Below are 20975 nucleotides of genomic sequence, written 5' to 3' on the forward strand. Positions count from 1 at the left end.
CCTCCAGTTCTCAGAACTTGTTTCTGCATATTTTTGTCTTTCTCTCCTTTTTCCTTCCTAAATCCCCCCCCCCCCCCATCACCACCTCATCGCAACTCCCTCTATTACACAGCCCCATAGGTTTGTTTGCATAGTAATGTACTCAGCACCCTCAGACATGGTTTATGAGAATCCAATGACAGGATATAATTAGTACAATTCTCTCTGAGCCCTCTCGTGCTGAATATTCAATATATCAGGGCCAAAACCATTCATTTTGAACCTATAACAAAGGCGGTGGGTGTTTACAGTACAGCAGGATGCAGCGTAGCATAGCAGAGAGATGATGGTAGGAAGGCCAGGGCAGAACACTGTGACGCTCTGAGCGCTGAGTGGGGAACACCGTGCAGTGGGGGCTCTCTTTCTGTGCTGCACAAGAGGTGTAAACAAGCGTATGCTGTTTACATTAGGGAGAGTTTATACAGCAACACAAGCCTAAAGAGTGCCACAAATCTCCCGGAGACAGCTTTATAGCATAACGCTTCCTAGTAATCAGTTTTCGCTGCAGTTTCCTAAATTGCAACCAATATATATATATGGAGCTACCAAGCGATGCACATAAAACAGTAATGGGCCACGTGCGGCCCTAGGGCCACATGAAGCCCCCCGAGACTTCACATACCGCCCCCACCTCCTTTCTAGTTTACTGTTTGTTATAGCTTGTAATACTGTGTAAAAAAAAGCCTGTTGATACAGGGTGTGACTACAGATAAGTCTCCTTTTCCATCGAATGTATTGCTTTAACAAATATACCCAGATGAAGTGTAAGGTGCAGCCCCTGAAACGTATAAGCTTGTCTGAGACAGCCATGAAAGATAGCTGTACGGGACCAACAATGCAGTACAGGTAACTCCCTCGCATATGGAGTTGTGAAGTCACCACTGGTGTTCTGGGAACTACAAGCAGGTCGTGGAGCGTAAAGCTTGCACCTGATTGGAAAAGAGTGTGCGACCCAGTGACACGACGATGCAATGTAACAATACATTGCACCGACGTACATACTACACAATGCATTGTACAACTGCACAATGTATCGTTATATGCTGTATGTAACAACACTGCATCAGCCGTGGAAACGTCCCACTGGACCTGCAGCACATCCAGCAGCAGAGAACTCCAAATTGCACAAACAGTACACATTATATGACGGCCATTCAGATTGGTCAAGAGTACCAATATTGCATGTCATACTTACGGGATCGACAAAGGAGTAACCATAGACTCAGCAGATCATGCGACTTCGTTCTATATCAACCAACAGAGAGACCTCAGTCTAGATCAATATTAATTCTGACCGCTGCTGAAGATTTATTTCCTGAAGCTATTGGGGAGGGGTCAAGCGTATTAATAGAAAATGGCTGCATGCACGGTGTGTAGGTGGCACAACTAACTTCAAGGTATTTAAATTACAAATATGTTCATGACATGTAACAAAATACAGGCTGTACGTACTCAGGCGGTAATAATAAAAAAATAACAGTCTACTTTCTACATGACAATAGTATGAGAAGTAAATAGGTTTTATACCATACTATTATAATTTATATTGTATAAAACTGCACAGTGTAATTTTTGTTTGTTTGGATCATATCGCAGTGGTATTTGTGACACACTGAGAACGCAGAATCCTCTTTCCAATTGTCCATGTATTTGCGCGGAATGACCCAGAATGCAATGTTTTTAATGGCGTTCATTGGATGCCTTTGAGTAACAGGAAACAGTGACAGAGAAGTCAGCCCAGTAGATTGTAGAACATATATCAATGGGGGACATTCCGAGTTGATCGCTCGCTAGCAACTTTTTGCTGTGCTGCGATCAGATAGTTGCTGCCTATGGGGAGTGTATTTTCGCTTTGCAAGTGTGCGAACGCTTTTGCAGCCGATGGCACAAAAAAGTTTTTTTGCAGTTTCTGAGTAGCTCTGGACTTACTCAGCCGCTGCGATCACTTCAGCCTGTTCGGTCCCGGAATTGACGTCAGACACCCGCCCTGCAAACGCTTGGACACGCCTGCGTATTTCAAAACACTCCCAGATAACGGTCAGTTGACACCCACAAACGCCCTCTTTCTGTCAATCACCTTGCGATCGGCTGTGCGAATGGATTCTTCGTTAAATCCATCGCCCAGCACCGATCCTCTTTGTACCCGAACGACGCGCATGCGCATTGCGGTGCATATGCATGCACAGTTTTGCCGAGTTTTAACCTGATCGCAGCGCTGCAAAAAGTTGCTAGTGAGCGATCAACTCGGAATGACCCCCATCATACAGGGAGATCTCCATAGGTAGGTATAATGTAACTGGAAGAAGTTTCCCACCAGCCAACACTGGGCAGAGAGCTCGATGTTTCATAACTCGAAGAGAATCTTGGATTACAGTATAATTTGTTTATTTGCAGAACGAAGTGGTAAAGTGGATTTTGCAACATTTCAAATGAATAATTTGGACATTCCAAAATATATTGGTCATAACAGCAGGAAAATTGGATATTGCCCACAGACAGATACCACATACCTCCTCACATGACCTCACTTTTAATTCCTTTATGAGTTGCTATATACATAATGCCATATTTATCAGTGTATCTGTCTCACACCTTGACTCAGTAACACTTATTAACAAACCTTCCTACTAACGCCACTGTTCGATAAAGCAAATGTTTTACAAATTTTCTTCTGTATACAAATCCAGTTACTGACATATGGAAAGTGAAGAAGAGAAAACATCGTCCCCAACGACGGTTTACACAGTATCTATATTTCTGGTGGAGTCCATTCATATCCCACCCGACGAATATTTATATGGACATCAGTGTTAACCTTTGTGTCTTCTTGTTTTATTTACCGCACTGACTGCATGTTAATTTTTATGTGCTTCTTTAGTATAAAACTGTTATGTTTAATAGCTTTCTGGCATTGATTGCTGAATTTGCGCTTTCTTGCATGTATTTCATATTTCTGGATGCGTTGGTACTACCTGTATAGATAGTAACCCTTACAGCTCCATGAATAGTCAACACAATCATTGAGATGGATTGTCCTTAATTTCCGAGGACAATACTACATTTTGGAGATCCCAGAACTATTTTTGTTTCCAGACTAACATGCAGTGCCGCAGTGACACTTTTCTAAATAAATACATTTCTCAGAAGTCTTACATGAAATGAGAATTAAGATTTAAATTCAATATCACTTTGCTTGTGATTTTTCTGATTGAGCGGATGGCTGCAGCTGATCTCTTTTTAACATATTATGTAATTTGATAGCAGCCAATCTATCAATTATCTTGTTGGTGCCTTGGGGGGTCATTCCGAGTTGATCGCTCGCTGCTGTTTTTTGCAGCGCAGCGAACAGGTTACTACTGCGCATGCACCGCAATGCCCAGGCGCGTCGTACGGCTACAAAACGGAACATTGCTGAGCGATGGATTTAACAAAGAATCCATTTGCACAGCCGATCGCAAGGAGATTGACAGGAAGAGGGCGTATGTGGGTGGCAACTGACCGTTTTCTGGGAGTGGTGCGGCGAACGCAGGTGTGTCCAGGCGTTTGGAGGGCGGATGTCTGACGTCAATTCCGGGACCTGCAAAGCTGGATTCATCGCACGGGGTAAGTAACTCTTACCTTGGTCTTGTTCTACACAAAACTTTTTTTGCATAGCAGGGCTGCACAAGCGATCGCAGCCTTGCTATGCAAAAATACACTCCCCCATAGGCGGCGTCTAGTTGATCGCACGGGCTGCAAAAAGTTGCAGCGTGCGATCAACTCGGAATGACCCCCTTGGTGCAGAAATCTATGTGATTTCAGTTGTAGCCTAACAGAAAGCTGTCCTTTGCATGAACTTCCCATTTGGTACACTTTTCTTTTGGAACATGTGCATAGGCATTGCTTCCAAATATCTGTTGCAGCTCAGATTTCTTTCTTTTCTGCTGCTTATGTTGCATTCTCCCTAGAACTTTTACTAGGAGTTAAAAGGATGTCGTGAATGCTTCACCACAATATGTGTCCGTGACAAAGAGCATGCTTCACCTGCTGTAACAAACAGTACGGTTCTTTGTCTCTGCCGTAACATTATATTTAGACGGTACTGCAGTCTAGAACACAATTTTACATTTTCAAAAGGGCTTGTGTCTTACCACTGGTATATGCAGTTACAATCCAGTATCTTTGGTATACTGCCAAACTTGTTGTCAACTTGATACCCTTTGAATTTCTCCAGTACGTCATCTTCACTGTGAAGCATGTAGACCGATCAGAGATAAACTTGAGAAAATGCTTCGTCTTCTTCTTTTCCGGGATCTGAATGTTCATCGGCCCACGTGTCTGTGTATCAGGTCCAGAGGCTTCCCAGCTCTGATACAGCTTTTGTTTTTCTTTTTTTTAAAGATTTCCTTGACATTTTCCCTTTCAAGCAGCTAAAAGCATTTCATCATCTGGCTGCACTGATCAATCCTGATACTGTTAGTGAGCTGTTCTTTAGCTAGCTTGCTCATTGCTGTAGGGTTCCTCTAACCTAGATGTCAGTCCCACGTATGGGTGCAGTTCATTTGCCAGTCATGCTTGGCGGTGTTGGCTGCTGCTTTATACTTCAGCTGCTACAATTAACCAGTGATTGTTCCTTCTGCAAGAGTGAAAGTCTCCCCATTGTCCCTTGGTTATGTCATTGTTTTGTCTTATTAATTTCTTCACTGACAACAGGTTCCTTTAAAGCAGGGGTGGGGAACCTTTTTTCTACCAAGGGCCATTTGGATATTTATAAAATCCTTCGGGGACCATACAAAAATTATCAACTTAAAAATGAGCCTGCCCCCAGTAGATATGCCACCAGTAGTTATGCCCCAGTAGATATGCCCCCAGTCAGTAGTTATGCCCCAGTAGATATGCCCCCAGTCAGTAGTTATGCCCCAGTAGATATGCCCCCAGTCAGTAGTTATGCCCCGAGTCAGTAGTTATGCCCCCAGTCAGTAGTTATGCCCTTAGTAGATATACCCCCAGTCAGTTGTTATACCCCAGTAGATATGCCCAAAGTAAGTATGCCCCCATTCACTTGTTATGCCCCATTAGATATGCCCCGTCACTTGTTATGCCCCATTAGATATGCCCCCAGTCAGTTGTTATGCCCCATTAGATATGCCCCCAGTCAGTTGTTATGCCCCATTAGATATGCCCCTAGTAGTGCCGCTTACACACCCACATTAAAAGAAAAAAACCCCACAATACTCACCAGCCCCGCTCCTGTTTCTGGACCGCTGCCCTCCGCCTGGCCACTCACTCCTCAGAACTATGGGAGAGAAGTCATGACATCTCTCCCATAACACCGCACAGTAGCACACGCATACTGCCAGAGCTGGAAGCTGGAGCTCAGGAGTGAGCTCCTGCCTCCGGCTGCAACTGAGGGTAAGAAGCCAGGCGCCACTAGTAACAAAATCTCAGCGGGCGCCCGGCTAGGTGAGCCTGGCCGGGCCAGATCAAGTGACTCTGCAGGCCATATACGGCCCTCGGGCCTGAGGTTCCCCACCCCTGCTTCAAAGACTAGGGGTGAGCTTTGGAGAAAGATAAAGTACTAGCCAATCAGCTCCTTACTGTCGTGTTACAGGCTGTGTTTGAAAATGACAGTTAGAAGCTGATTGGTTGGTACTTTATCTCTCTCCACTTGATCCCTTTCTGAGGCTTTGTACATCAGCCCCTAGGTATATATAATAAATTAGTTACTGGTATACTATCTTTATAGTCAGTGTAGTGTTGACCAGCCAGTGAATGTTACCTTCCACTGCGCCTTCTGAGGTCAGGTAGATATGGTAACTCTTCATTTTGGTTAAGGTGAGAGAAGAAGCCTTTGCCGTTAGTCAGATGATCAGTGGCTCCGGAGTCCATACATGCATGTGATTGTTTTGATGTTTTTGCGCCAATGCCCAGTAAGGAAAACTTATAGATGGAGCCACATTTATCTTAGCTTCTCTGCTGTGCCTAGGCACACCATGGTTTATCAGCATAAGCCTTTCATCCATTGTTCTCAGATGCAATACAATACAGAGAGAACAATACAGCAGGGGATTAAGTCTGACTGCCCTGGCTCAATTAATTCTATTAAATGCCAAGATAAAGATGGCTCCATCTGTAGTTCCACGAATCAGTAATCAACAGTGGTTCAGTCATTTGTAGTCTCATCCCGATTTGGAAGTACTGCCATTATTACCCTCATGACGAGCCAGCAATCCTAAACAGCTGGCAGCAGCTCAGCCCATGAGTTTACCGAGTTTTGGAAGTCCCACCGCTGGAAGCAGAGCCTATTCCACACACTAGTTTTGTCTTTTCATGGCTGCCACTAAGCCAACTGTGTACCTTCCTAATACTTGGTCAAGTAGGAACTGTATCCCCAGGCATCACCACTCGGAGCTTGACATTCAATCCATCCAGCAGGGTCTACACTGCTCTAAAACATACAAAGTCAGCTGGGCAGGACCAAAGCTCCTAACTCACTAATGCAAAAACTCCTGTAACTCCAGCCAGGCGGTGCCACAGACCATGGTCTCCTTCCTCAGGATACCACAGCAACATTCTTCATCCTCTACTAGGTCCAGCCCTTTTAAACCCAACCGTTCTCCCATGCTGAGAAAGGGCCAATACTGAACAAGATGATGTGACCATATGTAACTATGTTCTTATCCATCTCTTTTGTTTGGACTTGCTCCACGGAGTTTGTTTAATGGCATTTGGGAATGATGGGACATTAGGAAGGAGATGCAGCCCATTCCAGGCAAGGTAGACATAAACGTAATGCTTTGCCTAGTAACAAATACAGATGCAGAAGACACAAAGCAAATGTAGGTAGACTCACGGTAAATTCAGGGCAACGGAGAAACAACTGAGTACACACAACGGTTATCTGGGGAGTTTCTGAGGAATCTAGGAACTAAAATAAACTGCAGATACAACATTGGGCAGTGTGCCCTTTGATGAAGGTGGCAACGGGGTAACTTGACCCACACTGATGCCGATGCATTGCATCGTTTGTCACAGAGCCATCCTCACCGGTGCTATAGGAAGCCTCCTCCGCACCTGCACTATCATAGCTTTATAGCAGTGTTGGCCTTTAGCTGATCACTTTGCTGACTCACTCTTGCATCCCAAATTCAGCAGATGACTTTTAGGTGACCATGTTCTTCTTGCATATAAAACATTTACGTGTTCTTAACCCAATCTTGTGTGTTTAAAGCCGATTCGACTCTAAGCGCAATGTCATGGCTTGTGTCTGTGGCAGCCTGCCTTTGGCATTTGAGCTTATCAAGCATCAAATGTGGTCATAATCCTTTCATAGATGGATGAGAGACAACAGAGTTGCAATGCTTCTAAATGCCCACTCCATAACCATTTCTAAGGGGCGCTCTCTGAGTAACGGCTGTATATTGCGGAGATTCTTCCCATAGGAGCACTGTTTGATCACCAGCTAGGCTCAGGGAGATGGCACTTTGGGCTGTTTGATCTTTTTGAACTTCCTCTATCCAGTCATCTCAGAGTGGCCTAGTCAAACCGATTACATTAACCCCCAAGGAGCAGAACTTACAAACTGCCTCTTAAACTGCATCAACAATTGGCTTAAGGTGGGTACACACTAGTAGATATATCTGCAGATCAATTGATCTGCAGATATATCTATGTACGGATCGGGCAGTGTGCTGTGCATACACACTGCCCGATCCGTCGGGGGACTGACGTCATGAACTGGGCGCCCGCCCAGTTCACCTGTCAATCTCCGCCGGCCGCCGCAGCATGTGTACGGGCGGTCGGACGACCGCCCCGTACACACACAGCGACGCGCCAATATATCGTTAGATATATTGGCCGTCGGCTGTGCTGCGCAGCCGACGCGATACGTCTGTGAACGACGGAGTTCACAGACGTACCGCCCGTACACACTGGCCGGCGGTCCCGCGATGTATCGGCCGTTCAAGAGAACGGCCGATATATCGACCAGTGTGTACGGGCCTTTAGTCAACTGTCAGTCTCTAGGTTCCATTTCTCAATAACTTTAAAAAAAACAACTTTATTGACAACAAAACACGTACAACACTGTAGTCACACTGTACCTAAGTACGTACATAAACATCGTTCTACTACACTGGCACTTTCCAGATCTTGCTGGCTAGCACACGGCAGGAACTCCAGTCTAGCTGCTAGTATACTTCAGCACCTTGGATGTACTCCTCATCCGCTAGACTGCTGCATGTTCTATATTTGGAGGGAAGATAAAAGGGGCCTGTTACTAACATCCCGCTGGCAGCTCCCAACGCACTAGCTGATTCGTAAATAATCTGGCAGAAAAAAAAATGGACGTTCTGTTTCCAGTCCTGCAGTCCCATGTGGGCAAGGGACATGGTGGGGACTGACTATATAACCAGGCTTTATACCGTCAGGTCCTCCACTGATCTCTCAAACCCCCACTCTGCCTCATTGATGGCTTAACTAAGGTGGAGTATCTTTAACTGCATTATGATCATACTGCTGCTATCATAATACTAAACAAATTCTCAGCCATGTACTGTACCTTACCTGTAGTGTATACACTAGTGCAGAGATTCTCAAACGCGGTCCTCAAGGCACCCCAAAGTCTCAGGTTTCTAGTTTACCTATGCTTGGTCACAGGTGACTTAATTAGCACTTCAGTCAATTTGATTCAATCTGTGCTAAACCATGTGTGCTAAGCTCAGTTATCCTCCATTTTGTGATAAGCAGACTCAAGGCTGCCCCCCCATATCCTGGCACCAGAGGCAGCTGCCTAAAGCTGCGTAGTGGTAGAGCCAGCCCTGGACTAGTGACATGTATGAGGCACATAATTGATAAGCTGCCTTCTCAGGAATACTGGTTCAGCACACACGGTGTATAAGTGACGGCTTCTCTTTAAATAAGAAGTATTCACCCATCAAGGTCGCCCAATCTGTAAAATCAGATAAAATGCTGGGATCGTGGATCCGATGCACAAAGCAGAGACGGTTAATGAGGTCGCCGAGTTAAATTGTACAGAGATACAGGGATGACTAGAACTGAGGCTTGAGCCGCCGAGAGCATAACAAAGCAGTCAACTAAACAATGATTGAGAGATGAAAAAAAAAAAAACCCCAGCACGAATGGAATAAGGCTTCGGCCTGCACACTTAATGGCTATAGGACGGCGAGCGGGAGATAGGGTGACTGACAGCAGCTTGGATGCAGCGTGTATGTAAAGAGGATTGAGATGGAAATAGTGACCTTGTGATTATATCAGAGGGTAAGATACTGTACGGAACGAGAGTGCCTGAGTCTGGTAATTGAAATGACGCCACCTGCCCCCTGTATTGCGTTGTATTGTCAGCTTGTAGAGTGGAGACCTCCGCATTTAGCCGTGCGCAGGACTGATACAGGGGTTTCCTCTGTATTGTTACGTGACTTTCAATCATCACATTCATCTTTCCACACCGAGGCAGTGATTGTATATGGATAAAAGCTATATGGGTAAAAGCAGCACCCCTCTTACCTACTGCAGCGAGGGATGTTAATGTATTCATTGCTCTTGTACTAGCGGTATATTGTACTGATCATCATACAAGGCTTAATAGCAATATTATTAATGGGAATGCTGCAAAACAATCACATTAGCCGCGTTCTGTGTTATACAGTTATATTACAGATGGGAAGAAGATTATTAACTAGCAGGAAATGTAGCGCAACAGAGAGTGGCCACACGATCTAGTGCTCACCAAGTACCATCCGCTTATGGCACATAGGAATAACTGCTTTTATATATATATATATATATATATATATATATATATATAAGGGCGCTTGCTTAAAATTATTTAAATTGGCAAAAGCTGTATATATATATATATATATATATATATATATAAAAATTTAAAATACATAAGAAATCTGTTGACACTTTTAGAAAAACATAGGGGGTTATTCCGAGTTGTTCGCTCGCTAGCTGCTTTTAACAGCATTGCACACGCTAGGCCGCCGCCCTCTGGGAGTGTATCTTAGCTTAGCAGAATTGCGAACGAAAGATTAGCAGAACAGCTACTAAATAATTCTTTGCAGTTTCTGAGTAGCTCCAGACCTACTCCTAGATTGCGATCAGCTCAGTCCGTTTAGTTCCTGGTTTGACGTCACAAACACGCCCTGCATTCGGCCAGCCACTCCCCCGTTTCTCCAGCCACTCCTGCGTTTTTACCTGGCACGCCTGCGTTTTTTAGCACACTCCCTGAAAACGGCGAGTTGCCGCCCAGAAACACCCACTTCCTGTCAATCACACTACGATCACTGGAGTGTTGAAAAAACGTCGCTCGAGCTTGTGTAAATCTCAAGTTTTGTGTTAAATTACTTAACGCATGCGCGCTGCGTACCATGCGCATGCGCATTTTCCACCTAATCGCTGCGTTGCGAAAAACGGCAACGAGCGAACAACTCGGAATGACCACCATAGTACAATTGATTACAATAAAATTGATTGGTGCGGTGCTGATACAATTCTGTATGGTTAAATCAATTCACAAGGTTCCACTTCTGGATGTGGATAGTCACCCTTCACAGAAGTACAGAATTCATAGTGATGTTATTACCGAGTAGGTTTAGAACATAGGTACCCTACGCGTTTCATCTCCTCTGAGACTTCCTCAGGGGTTCATCTCTATATTCTCATTTGGAAGGGATATCCATTAAGTCCCACACTTGGTTTCTATGAGCTTTTATTTGAAAGTTTTCCTTAGTTGCCTTTATGGCCTTTTTGGTAAAGGGCTTCAAACCTTCAACGCCTGTCAAGCAATGAATATCCAATTACTGATACGTAACGGGGCATCAAGGATTTTAGAGAAATTCTTTAACAATCAAAATCCACCTATTTCAGCAATATAGTCTGAATGGCTACAATCCAGCATTGAGCGGTATCTATCTATCTATCTATCTATCTATCTATCTATCTATCTATCTATCTATCTATCTATCTATCTATCGATATACTGTATATGTATATATATATATATATATATATATATTGATAGATATACTGTTTTTTTTACATCTGTGATAAATTAATAAACAAATGAACCAATTAATTCATTAACAAAGGAAGAACAGTTTCCATGACCCCAATCCTGTTTACGTCTACTGTCACTCCATTGACTTGACGTTTCAAGGTTCTCTGTTATTTTATATACAGGAATATTCATCCTTCAGCAGAGAGTGTCTCCTGCATTAACTTTCAAATCATATTCAGCATTCGCTATCTTTTATTAGAAGCTGAGGGCTGAGGACGAAGCCTTTCCCGAGTCCCCGGGGACCTGCTGCTAATACAGTATAGCAGGTTGTAATACTCATCAATGCATCAACACCAGCGCCCTATACAAATGCTATGCCTGATATTTTAAGACCTTAAATGAGCTTTCAATGCAACAGAGAGATGCTTTCAATGCCCACATACAGCAACATCTATCAGAAATTTCCCAACAGTTCCCAGCTGAGAAAACTATCCCCATAGAAAACTAATCAGGCAGAAGCCCCAGACGTCGACACCCGGATTATTATTTCACTCGCAGCATGATTGCCAATATAAACGTTTTGGAAAAAACATCAACAAATGTTTTTTTCTTTTTTTTCTTTTTGTGTCGGCCAGGTAATCTGTTCCTTTACAACTTTGAATGAGCCTCAGTCCACCCTGAAGAGGGGAATTGGAAGCACCAAGATGACCCTAGAAATTAGAGAGGATCCAGTCATAGTCGAAATTGCCAATGTTGACACCACAAAGTCAACGATTGTGATGTTGACATTGAGGTAATGTTGACGTTGACCATGTTGGCATCTGCAGAAGGTCGTCATGTTCACAGCGTCAACATGTGAAATGTCATCATGTGAAATGGCAATATTGTGCACGGACCTGCAGTGGAGGGTTAGGGTTAGGCACCAGGACGGAGTGTTAGGCTATGACAGGGGATGGTAGGGTTAGACATAGGGGGAGAGTTAGAGATTAGTGGTTAGTTATATTTACTACTGTATGCGCTGCAGGACCTGTCGAAAGTCATCAGGATATCATTTTTTTTATTTCCACATGATGAATGTCGACCAAAATATACAAAGCCGCATTGCACCCAAAATGCATAATATCCACCCTTCAGGGCTCCCATTTCTTGTAGGAATCTTGTGGTTCACTAGGTATGAGTATTATCAGTACCAGTATGCCCTGACATGCAAAGGTCTTTCTTTTTGTAAGGGGCGGAAGGGTGGTGGTGTGATTGTACACCAAAAAATACCCCTTAAGCTATGTTATACCAGACCAGAACCTGTGTCTCAACAACTAGAAGCCATATATTGCCTGGGGTGCCTCAGGACGCTTGCAGGGGTGCCTTGGATTGGTGGCCCAGGATCAATTCTTACACTCAATGCTTACACTCAACTGCATATCAGAATTACATACATGGTGGCATTTTGATCAGAGTTTTAGTTCTGATATCGCCAGCTATATCCCTCAGGAGTGGAGTGTGGCAGGCCAGTGGAGTCATGCCTTTGAAAAGTGATGCTCAAACTTCTCTTATGCTATGTGTCAATGAGCCACCATTCTGAGAACCCTAGTGTCAGTATGTTCCCATTTTGAGATCTCAAGTGTCAATGACCCACCATTCTGGGATCCCAAGTATCAATGAGCCACCATTCCAGGATCCCAAATGTCAGTTTACCACCCTTCTGATTCCTAGTGTCAATATATCACCATTTTGGGATCACTAGCATCAGTGTGCCACCATTCCGAGATACAAAGTGTCAATGAACCACCATTTGGAGATCCCAGGTATCAAGTATCAATGATCCACTATTCCAGGATCCAAAGTGTCAATGAGCCACCATTCTGGGATCCCAAGTGCCAATGAGCCACCATTCTGTGATCCCAAGTGACAATGATCCACCATTCCAGGATCTCAAGTGTCAATGATCCACCATTCCAGGATCCCAAGTATGAATCAGTCACAATTCCTGGATTCCTAAGTGTGAAGGAGCCACAATTCCTGGATTCCCAAGTGTGAATGAGCCACCATTGACACCGTGAGTCCAGCACTTGGGGGGTCATTCCGAGTTGATCGCTAGCTGCCGTTGTTCGGGTACGAAGTCCATTGTGGTTTTGCACTGGTTCTAGCGACGATTCCAATCACACAGCCGAATGCAGGAGAGATTGACAGGAAGAGGGCGTTTATGGGTGTCAACTGAGCGTTTTCTGGGAGTGTTTGGGAAAATGCAGGCGTGGCTGGGCATTTGTTGGGCAGGTATCTGACGTCATTATCGTGTCACTCGTCGCAGCAATCATCGCACAGGATAAGTAACTACAGGGCTGGTCTTGTTTTGCACAAAATGTGTTTGCAGGCGCACAGCTCCGCAGGCGTTCGCACTCCTGCAAAGCGAAAATACACTCCCCCGTGGGCGGTGACTATGCGTTTGCACGGCTGCCAAAAACTGCTAGCGAGCGATCAACTCGGAATGACCCCCTTTGTACAGACACATCTCAGTATTAGATAAGCTATTGTCTATGCATTTATAAAAGGACAAGTATTGACTGACCTCTACCTGCTCTTACTGACAGAGTCACATTTTAAATATTGGTAAATTAATGGCAGTAAATTAACGAACAACTAACAACGGACCCTTTGGCAAAGTAAAAAAAAAATGAATCTTTTTTTAAAGCAATCATCAATCACACAGCTGTAGAGATGAAACACGCGTGGCAAATTATTACACGTGAAGCAGCTTAATGGTTTTCCCGATCATGTAATATAACAAGGCCGATTAATGCTTGTAATCTATAACCAAATACGGTATAATTTTAGTAACGAGCATATACTGCAAAGCTAGGGTCCACACATCAGCAATTTCACTGACGATCCGACCAGTATTTTACCATTTTTTAGACTGACTAAATAATCTTGAGAACATCATATTTAGAGTGTACACACTAATAATTTAGGGCCTGCTTCCGAGATATATGCAAACGCAGCTACGAATGTGTACGCTGTGGGCGTGTGAAAATATGCAAGTATCGCAGCCGCCAGGAGTTGAGTAGAGACTCCATAATTGGAGTTTCTAATCCTCTGGTTGCATACAAAGATGCAACCATCGAGCGCATATCGAGGGTCATTCTGAGTTGATCGCTCGCTGCCGATTTTTGCAGCGCAGCGATCAGGTCAAAAAATGGCATTTCTGAGCATGCGTATGCCCCACAATGCGCACACGCGACGTACGGGTACAAAGCCCTTTGTGGTTGTGCACAGGTTCTAGCAAAGTTTTCCTTCGCACTGGCGGCCGCAAGAAGATTGACAGGAAAGGGGCGTTACTGGGTGTCAACTGACCGTTTTCAGGGAGTGTTTGCAAAAACGCAGGCGTGTCTGAAAAAACGTAGGCATGGCTGGGCGCTCGCTGGGCGGGTGTATGGCGTCCAATCCGGACACGAATAGGCTGAAGTGATCGCAAGCACTGAGTAGGTCCAGAGCTACTCTGAAACTGCACAAAGTGTTTTTGCAGAGCGCGGCTGCACATGCGTTCACACTTCTGCTAAGCTAAAATACACTCCCCAGTGGGCGGCGGCATAGCGTTTGCATGGCTGCTAAAACTAGCCAGCGAGCGATCAACTCGGAATGACCCCCATCAGGCAAACATCGACGCGTAATTCTGTGATCGTGCAGCCTGGCTGCTAGAAGTAAGACGCCGGAGCCATTATACAGGATTGCAGTCTCAGGGGGTGATTCAGACATGATTGGTGGGCCACTAATTTTGCTGTCCTGCGTTCAGATAGTCGCCGCCTCCAGGGAGTTTGTGAATTCGCCGTGCAAGTATGCGATCCGATGTTTACGCCGTGCTGCAAATATCCAGTGTGTGTAGTGTGTGTGCAGCCCAGGACTTAAGGGCTCCATATACTAGGACGATAATGTCCAGGCATTCGGCCCGATATATCGGATTAAATCGGGCATTTTGGAGGCGTTTCCAACCCGATGCGCGTTCCCGTGAGCATCGGATCGGATCCTCCAGATTGAATGTGCTGCACATTCAATCTGGTCCGACCTGGGGGCATGGCTGGGATCGCCCAGGATACATCGTGTGCAAAAGGACAGCATACGATGTATCTTGGGTGATCCTGCCCCCCCGGGAGGCTGCCTGGGTGATCGCCCGCGACATGACAGACGGACATGTTGCAGTAGTGTATGGGGCCCTTTACTCCTACAGTGCGATCACATCAGGCTGATCGGGGCTGAAGCTGACGTCAGACACCCTCCCTGAAAATGCTTGGGCACGCCTGCGTTTTTCCGGACACTCCCAGAAAATGTTCAGTTGCCACCCACAAATGGCTCCCTCCTGTCAATCACCTTGTGAACGTCGTACGAATGAAATTTTCGCACCATCCTGTCGCTGACTTGCGATGCCCGTTGTTGTTGTCCGACGTGCGTGCGCATTGCCGTGCATACGCATGCACAGTTATGACCTGGTTGCCCGCTGGGCGAAAACGCACAGGTCTGAATCAGGCCCTCAATCTGTGACACGCTGTGTACCAGCTGCAGCTAAAGTCTTGCTAAATAAAATGACTTATTACTCGACATGAAGTTATAATCGGTAAATTAAATAAGGGAGACTGACTGCTATCTAATCAAAGGAAATTAGCATTAGAAACTAGGCAACAGACACTGGTGGGAAGAGAATACAAGTGAAGAGAATGGAGACTACAACAATATTCTGAACTATGGGTCTCATTCCAAGTTGTTCGCTCGCAAGCTGCTTTTAGCAGCTTTGCACAAGCTAAGCCGCCGCCTACTGGGAGTGAATCTTAGCTTATCATAATTGCGAACGAAAGATTAGCAGAATTGCGAATAGACATTTCTGTGCAGTTTCTGAGTAGCTCCAGACTTACTCGGCATCTGCGATCAGTTCAGTGCTTGTCGTTCCTGGTTTGACGTCACAAACACACCCAGCGTTCGCCCAGACACTCCTCCGTTTCTCCAGCCACTCCCGCGGTTTTCCCAGAAACGGCAGCGTTTTTTCGCACACACCCATAAAACGGCCAGTTTCCGCCCAGAAACACCCACTTCCTGTCAATCACATTACGATCACCAGAACGAAGAAAAAAATAAGATTTTACTTACCAATAAATCTATTTCTCGTAGTCCGTAGTGGATGCTGGGACTCCGTAAGGACCATGGGGATATAGCGGCTCCGCAGGAGACAGGGCACAAAATAAAAGCTTAAGGATCAGGTGGTGTGCACTGGCTCCTCCCCCTATGACCCTCCTCCAAGCCTCAGTTAGGATACTGTGTCCGGACGAGCGTACATAATAAGGAAGGATATTGAATCCCGGGTAAGACTCATACCAGCCACACCAATCACACCGTACAACTTGTGATCTGAACCCAGTTAACAGTATGATAAACGCAAAGGAGCCTCTGAAAAGATGGCTCACAACAATAATAACCCGAATTTTTGTAACAATAACTATATACAAGTATTGCAGACAATCCGCACTAGGGATGGGCGCCCAGCATCCACTACGGACTACGAGAAATAGATTTATCGGTAAGTAAAATCTTATTTTCTCTGACGTCCTAGTGGATGCTGGGACTCCGTAAGGACCATGGGGATTATACCAAAGCTCCCAAACGGGCGGGAGAGTGCGGATGACTCTGCAGCACCGAATGAGAGAACTCCAGGTCCTCCTCAGCCAGGGTATCAAATTTGTAGAATTTAGCAAACGTGTTTGCCCCTGACCAAGTAGCTGCTCGGCAAAGTTGTAAAGCCGAGACCCCTCGGGCAGCCGCCCAAGATGAGCCCACCTTCCTTGTGGAATGGGCTTTTACTGATTTTGGCTGTGGCAATCCTGCCACAGAATGTGCAAGCTGAATTGTACTACAAATCCAACGAGCAATCGTCTGCTTAGAAGCAGGAGCACCCAGCTTGTTGGGTGCATACAGGATAAACAGCGAGTCAGATTTTCTGACTCCAGCCGTCCTGGAAACATATATTTTCAAGGCCCTGACAACGTCAAGCAACTTAGAGTCCTCTAAGTCCCTGGTAGCCGCAGGTACCACAATAGGTTGGTTCATGTGAAATGCAGAAACCACCTTAGGTAGAAATTGAGGACGAGTCCTCAATTCCGCCCTGTCAGAATGAAATATCAAGTAAGGGCTTTTATATGATAAAGCCGCCAATTCTGACACACGCCTGGCTGAAGCCAAGGCTAACAGCATCGACACCTTCCATGTGAGATATTTTAAGTCCACAGTGGAAAGTGGTTCAAACTAGAGATGAGCGCCTGAAATTTTTCGGGTTTTGTGTTTTGGTTTTGGGTTCGGTTCCGCGGCCGTGCTTTGGGTTCGAACGCGTTTTGGCAAAACCTCACCGAATTTTTTTTGTCGGATTCGGGTGTGTTTTGGATTCGGGTGTTTTTTTCAAAAAACACTAAAAAACAGCTTAAATCATAGAATTTGGGGGTCATTTTGATCCCAAAGTATTATTAACCTCAAAAACCATAATTTACACTCATTTTCAGTCTATTCTGAATACCTCACACCTCACAATATTATTTTTAGTCCTAAAATTTGCACCGAGGTCGCTGTGTGAGTAAGATAAGCGACCCTAGTGGCCGACACAAACACCGGGCCCATCTAGGAGTGGCACTGCAGTGTCACGCAGGATGTCCCTTCCAAAAAACCCTCCCCAAACAGCACATGACGCAAAGAAAAAAAGAGGCGCAATGAGGTAGCTGTGTGAGTAAGATTAGCGACCCTAGTGGCCGACACAAACACCGGGCCCATCTAGGAGTGGCACTGCAGTGTCACGCAGGATGGCCCTTCCAAAAAACCCTCCCCAAACAGCACATGACGCAAAGAAAAAAAGAGGCGCAATGAGGTAGCTGTGTGAGTAAGATTAGCGACCCTAGTGGCCGACACAAACACCGGGCCCATCTAGGAGTGGCACTGCAGTGTCACGCAGGATGTCCCTTCCAAAAAACCCTCCCCAAACAGCACATGACGCAAAGAAAAAAAGAGGCGCAATGAGGTAGCTGTGTGAGTAAGATTAGCGACCCTAGTGGCCGACACAAACACCGGGCCCATCTAGGAGTGGCACTGCAGTGTCACGCAGGATGTCCCTTCCAAAAAACCCTCCCCAAACAGCACATGACGCAAAGAAAAAAAGAGGCGCAATGAGGTAGCTGACTGTGTGAGTAAGATTAGCGACCCTAGTGGCCGACACAAACACCGGGCCCATTTAGGAGTGGCACTGCAGTGTCACGCAGGATGTCCCTTCCAAAAAACCCTCCCCAATCAGCACATGATGCAAAGAAAAAGAAAAGAAAAAAGAGGTGCAAGATGGAATTGTCCTTGGGCCCTCCCACCCACCCTTATGTTGTATAAACAAAACAGGACATGCACACTTTAACCAACCCATCATTTCAGTGACAGGGTCTGCCACACGACTGTGACTGATATGACGGGTTGGTTTGGACCCCCCCAAAAAAGAAGCAATTAATCTCTCCTTGCACAAACTGGCTCTACAGAGGCAAGATGTCCACCTCATCATCACCCTCCGATATATCACCGTGTACATCCCCCTCCTCACAGATTATCAATTCGTCCCCACTGGAATCCACCATCTCAGCTCCCTGTGTACTTTGTGGAGGCAATTGCTGCTGGTCAATGTCTCCGCGGAGGAATTGATTATAATTCATTTTAATGAACATCATCTTCTCCACATTTTCTGGATGTAACCTCGTACGCCGATTGCTGACAAGGTGAGCGGCGGCACTAAACACTCTTTCGGAGTACACACTTGTGGGAGGGCAACTTAGGTAGAATAAAGCCAGTTTGTGCAAGGGCCTCCAAATTGCCTCTTTTTCCTGCCAGTATAAGTACGGACTGTGTGACGTGCCTACTTGGATGCGGTCACTCATATAATCCTCCACCATTCTATCAATGTTGAGAGAATCATATGCAGTGACAGTAGACGACATGTCCGTAATCGTTGTCAGGTCCTTCAGTCCGGACCAGATGTCAGCATCAGCAGTCGCTCCAGACTGCCCTGCATCACCGCCAGCGGGTGGGCTCGGAATTCTGAGCCTTTTCCTCGCACCCCCAGTTGCGGGAGAATGTGAAGGAGGAGATGTTGACAGGTCGCGTTCCGCTTGACTTGACAATTTTGTCACCAGCAGGTCTTTCAACCCCAGCAGACTTGTGTCTGCCGGAAAGAGAGATCCAAGGTAGGCTTTAAATCTAGGATCGAGCACGGTGGCCAAAATGTAGTGCTCTGATTTCAACAGATTGACCACCCGTGAATCCTTGTTAAGCGAATTAAGGGCTCCATCCACAAGTCCCACATGCCTAGCGGAATCGCTCCGTGTTAGCTCCTCCTTCAATGTCTCCAGCTTCTTCTGCAAAAGCCTGATGAGGGGAATGACCTGACTCAGGCTGGCAGTGTCTGAACTGACTTCACGTGTGGCAAGTTCAAAGGGCATCAGAACCTTGCACAACGTTGAAATCATTCTCCACTGCGCTTGAGACAGGTGCATTCCACCTACTATATCGTGCTCAATTGTATAGGCTTGAATGGCCTTTTGCTGCTCCTCCAACCTCTGAAGCATATAGAGGGTTGAATTCCACCTCGTTACCACTTCTTGCTTCAGATGATGGCAGGGCAGGTTCAGTAGTTTTTGGTGGTGCTCCAGTCTTCTGTACGTGGTGCCTGTACGCCGAAAGTGTCCCGCAATTCTTCTGGCCACCGACAGCATCTCTTGCACGCCCCTGTCGTTTTTAAAAAAATTCTGCACCACCAAATTCAAGGTATGTGCAAAACATGGGACGTGCTGGAATTTGCCCATATTTAATGCACACACAATATTGCTGGCGTTGTCCGATGCCACAAATCCACAGGAGAGTCCAATTGGGGTAAGCCATTCCGCGATGATCTTCCTCAGTTGCCGTAAGAGGTTTTCAGCTGTGTGCGTATTCTGGAAAGCGGTGATACAAAGCGTAGCCTGCCTAGGAAAGAGTTGGCGTTTGCGAGATGCTGCTACTGGTGCCGCCGCTGCTGTTCTTGCGGCGGGAGTCCATACATCTACCCAGTGGGCTGTCACAGTCATATAGTCCTGACCCTGCCCTGCTCCACTTGTCCACATGTCCGTGGTTAAGTGGACATTGGGTACAACTGCATTTTTTAGGACACTGGTGAGTCTTTTTCTGACGTCCGTGTACATTCTCGGTATCGCCTGCCTAGAGAAGTGGAACCTAGATGGTATTTGGTAACGGGGGCACACTGCCTCAATAAATTGTCTAGTTCCCTGTGAACTAACGGCGGATACCGGACGCACGTCTAACACCAACATAGTTGTCAAGGCCTCAGTTATCCGCTTTGCAGTAGGATGACTGCTGTGATATTTCATCTTCCTCGCAAAGGACTGTTGAACAGTCAATTGCTTACTGGAAGTAGTACAAGTGGGCTTACGACTTCCCCTCTGGGATGACCATCGACTCCCAGCGGCAACAACAGCAGCGCCAGCAGCAGTAGGCGTTACACGCAAGGATGCATCGGAGGAATCCCAGGCAGGAGAGGACTCGTCAGAATTGCCAGTGACATGGCCTGCAGGACTATTGGCATTCCTGGGGAAGGAGGAAATTGACACTGAGGGAGTTGGTGGGGTGGTTTGCGTGAGCTTGGTTACAAGAGGAAGGGATTTACTGGTCAGTGGACTGCTTCCGCTGTCACCCAAAGTTTTTGAACTTGTCACTGACTTATTATGAATGCGCTGCAGGTGACGTATAAGGGAGGATGTTCCGAGGTGGTTAACGTCCTTACCCCTACTTATTACAGCTTGACAAAGGGAACACACGGCTTGACACCTGTTGTCCGCATTTCTGGTGAAATACCTCCACACCGAAGAGCTGATTTTTTTGGTATTTT

General features: G+C 45.9%; 1 protein-coding gene across 2 annotated transcripts in view; it reads right to left on the minus strand.

Annotated features, from left to right (window-relative positions):
• IGLON5 (IgLON family member 5) overlaps window positions 1–20975 on the minus strand; it is a 550261-nt gene that overhangs the window by 176772 nt on the left and 352514 nt on the right. The window contains exon 1 of one of the 2 annotated variants that reach the window (XM_063942318.1): window positions 4170–4511. The exons of the other annotated variant lie outside the window; for it this stretch is intronic. Coding sequence (XP_063798388.1) covers window positions 4170–4344 — 175 coding nt within the window. The 5' untranslated portion in view covers window positions 4345–4511. Of the gene's footprint in view, window positions 1–4169; window positions 4512–20975 lie in introns of those variants that run through there. 2 annotated transcript variants of the gene reach the window in all.

Source organism: Pseudophryne corroboree, chromosome 10 (genome assembly GCF_028390025.1).
Source record: "Pseudophryne corroboree isolate aPseCor3 chromosome 10, aPseCor3.hap2, whole genome shotgun sequence".
NCBI lineage: Eukaryota > Metazoa > Chordata > Amphibia > Anura > Myobatrachidae > Pseudophryne > Pseudophryne corroboree.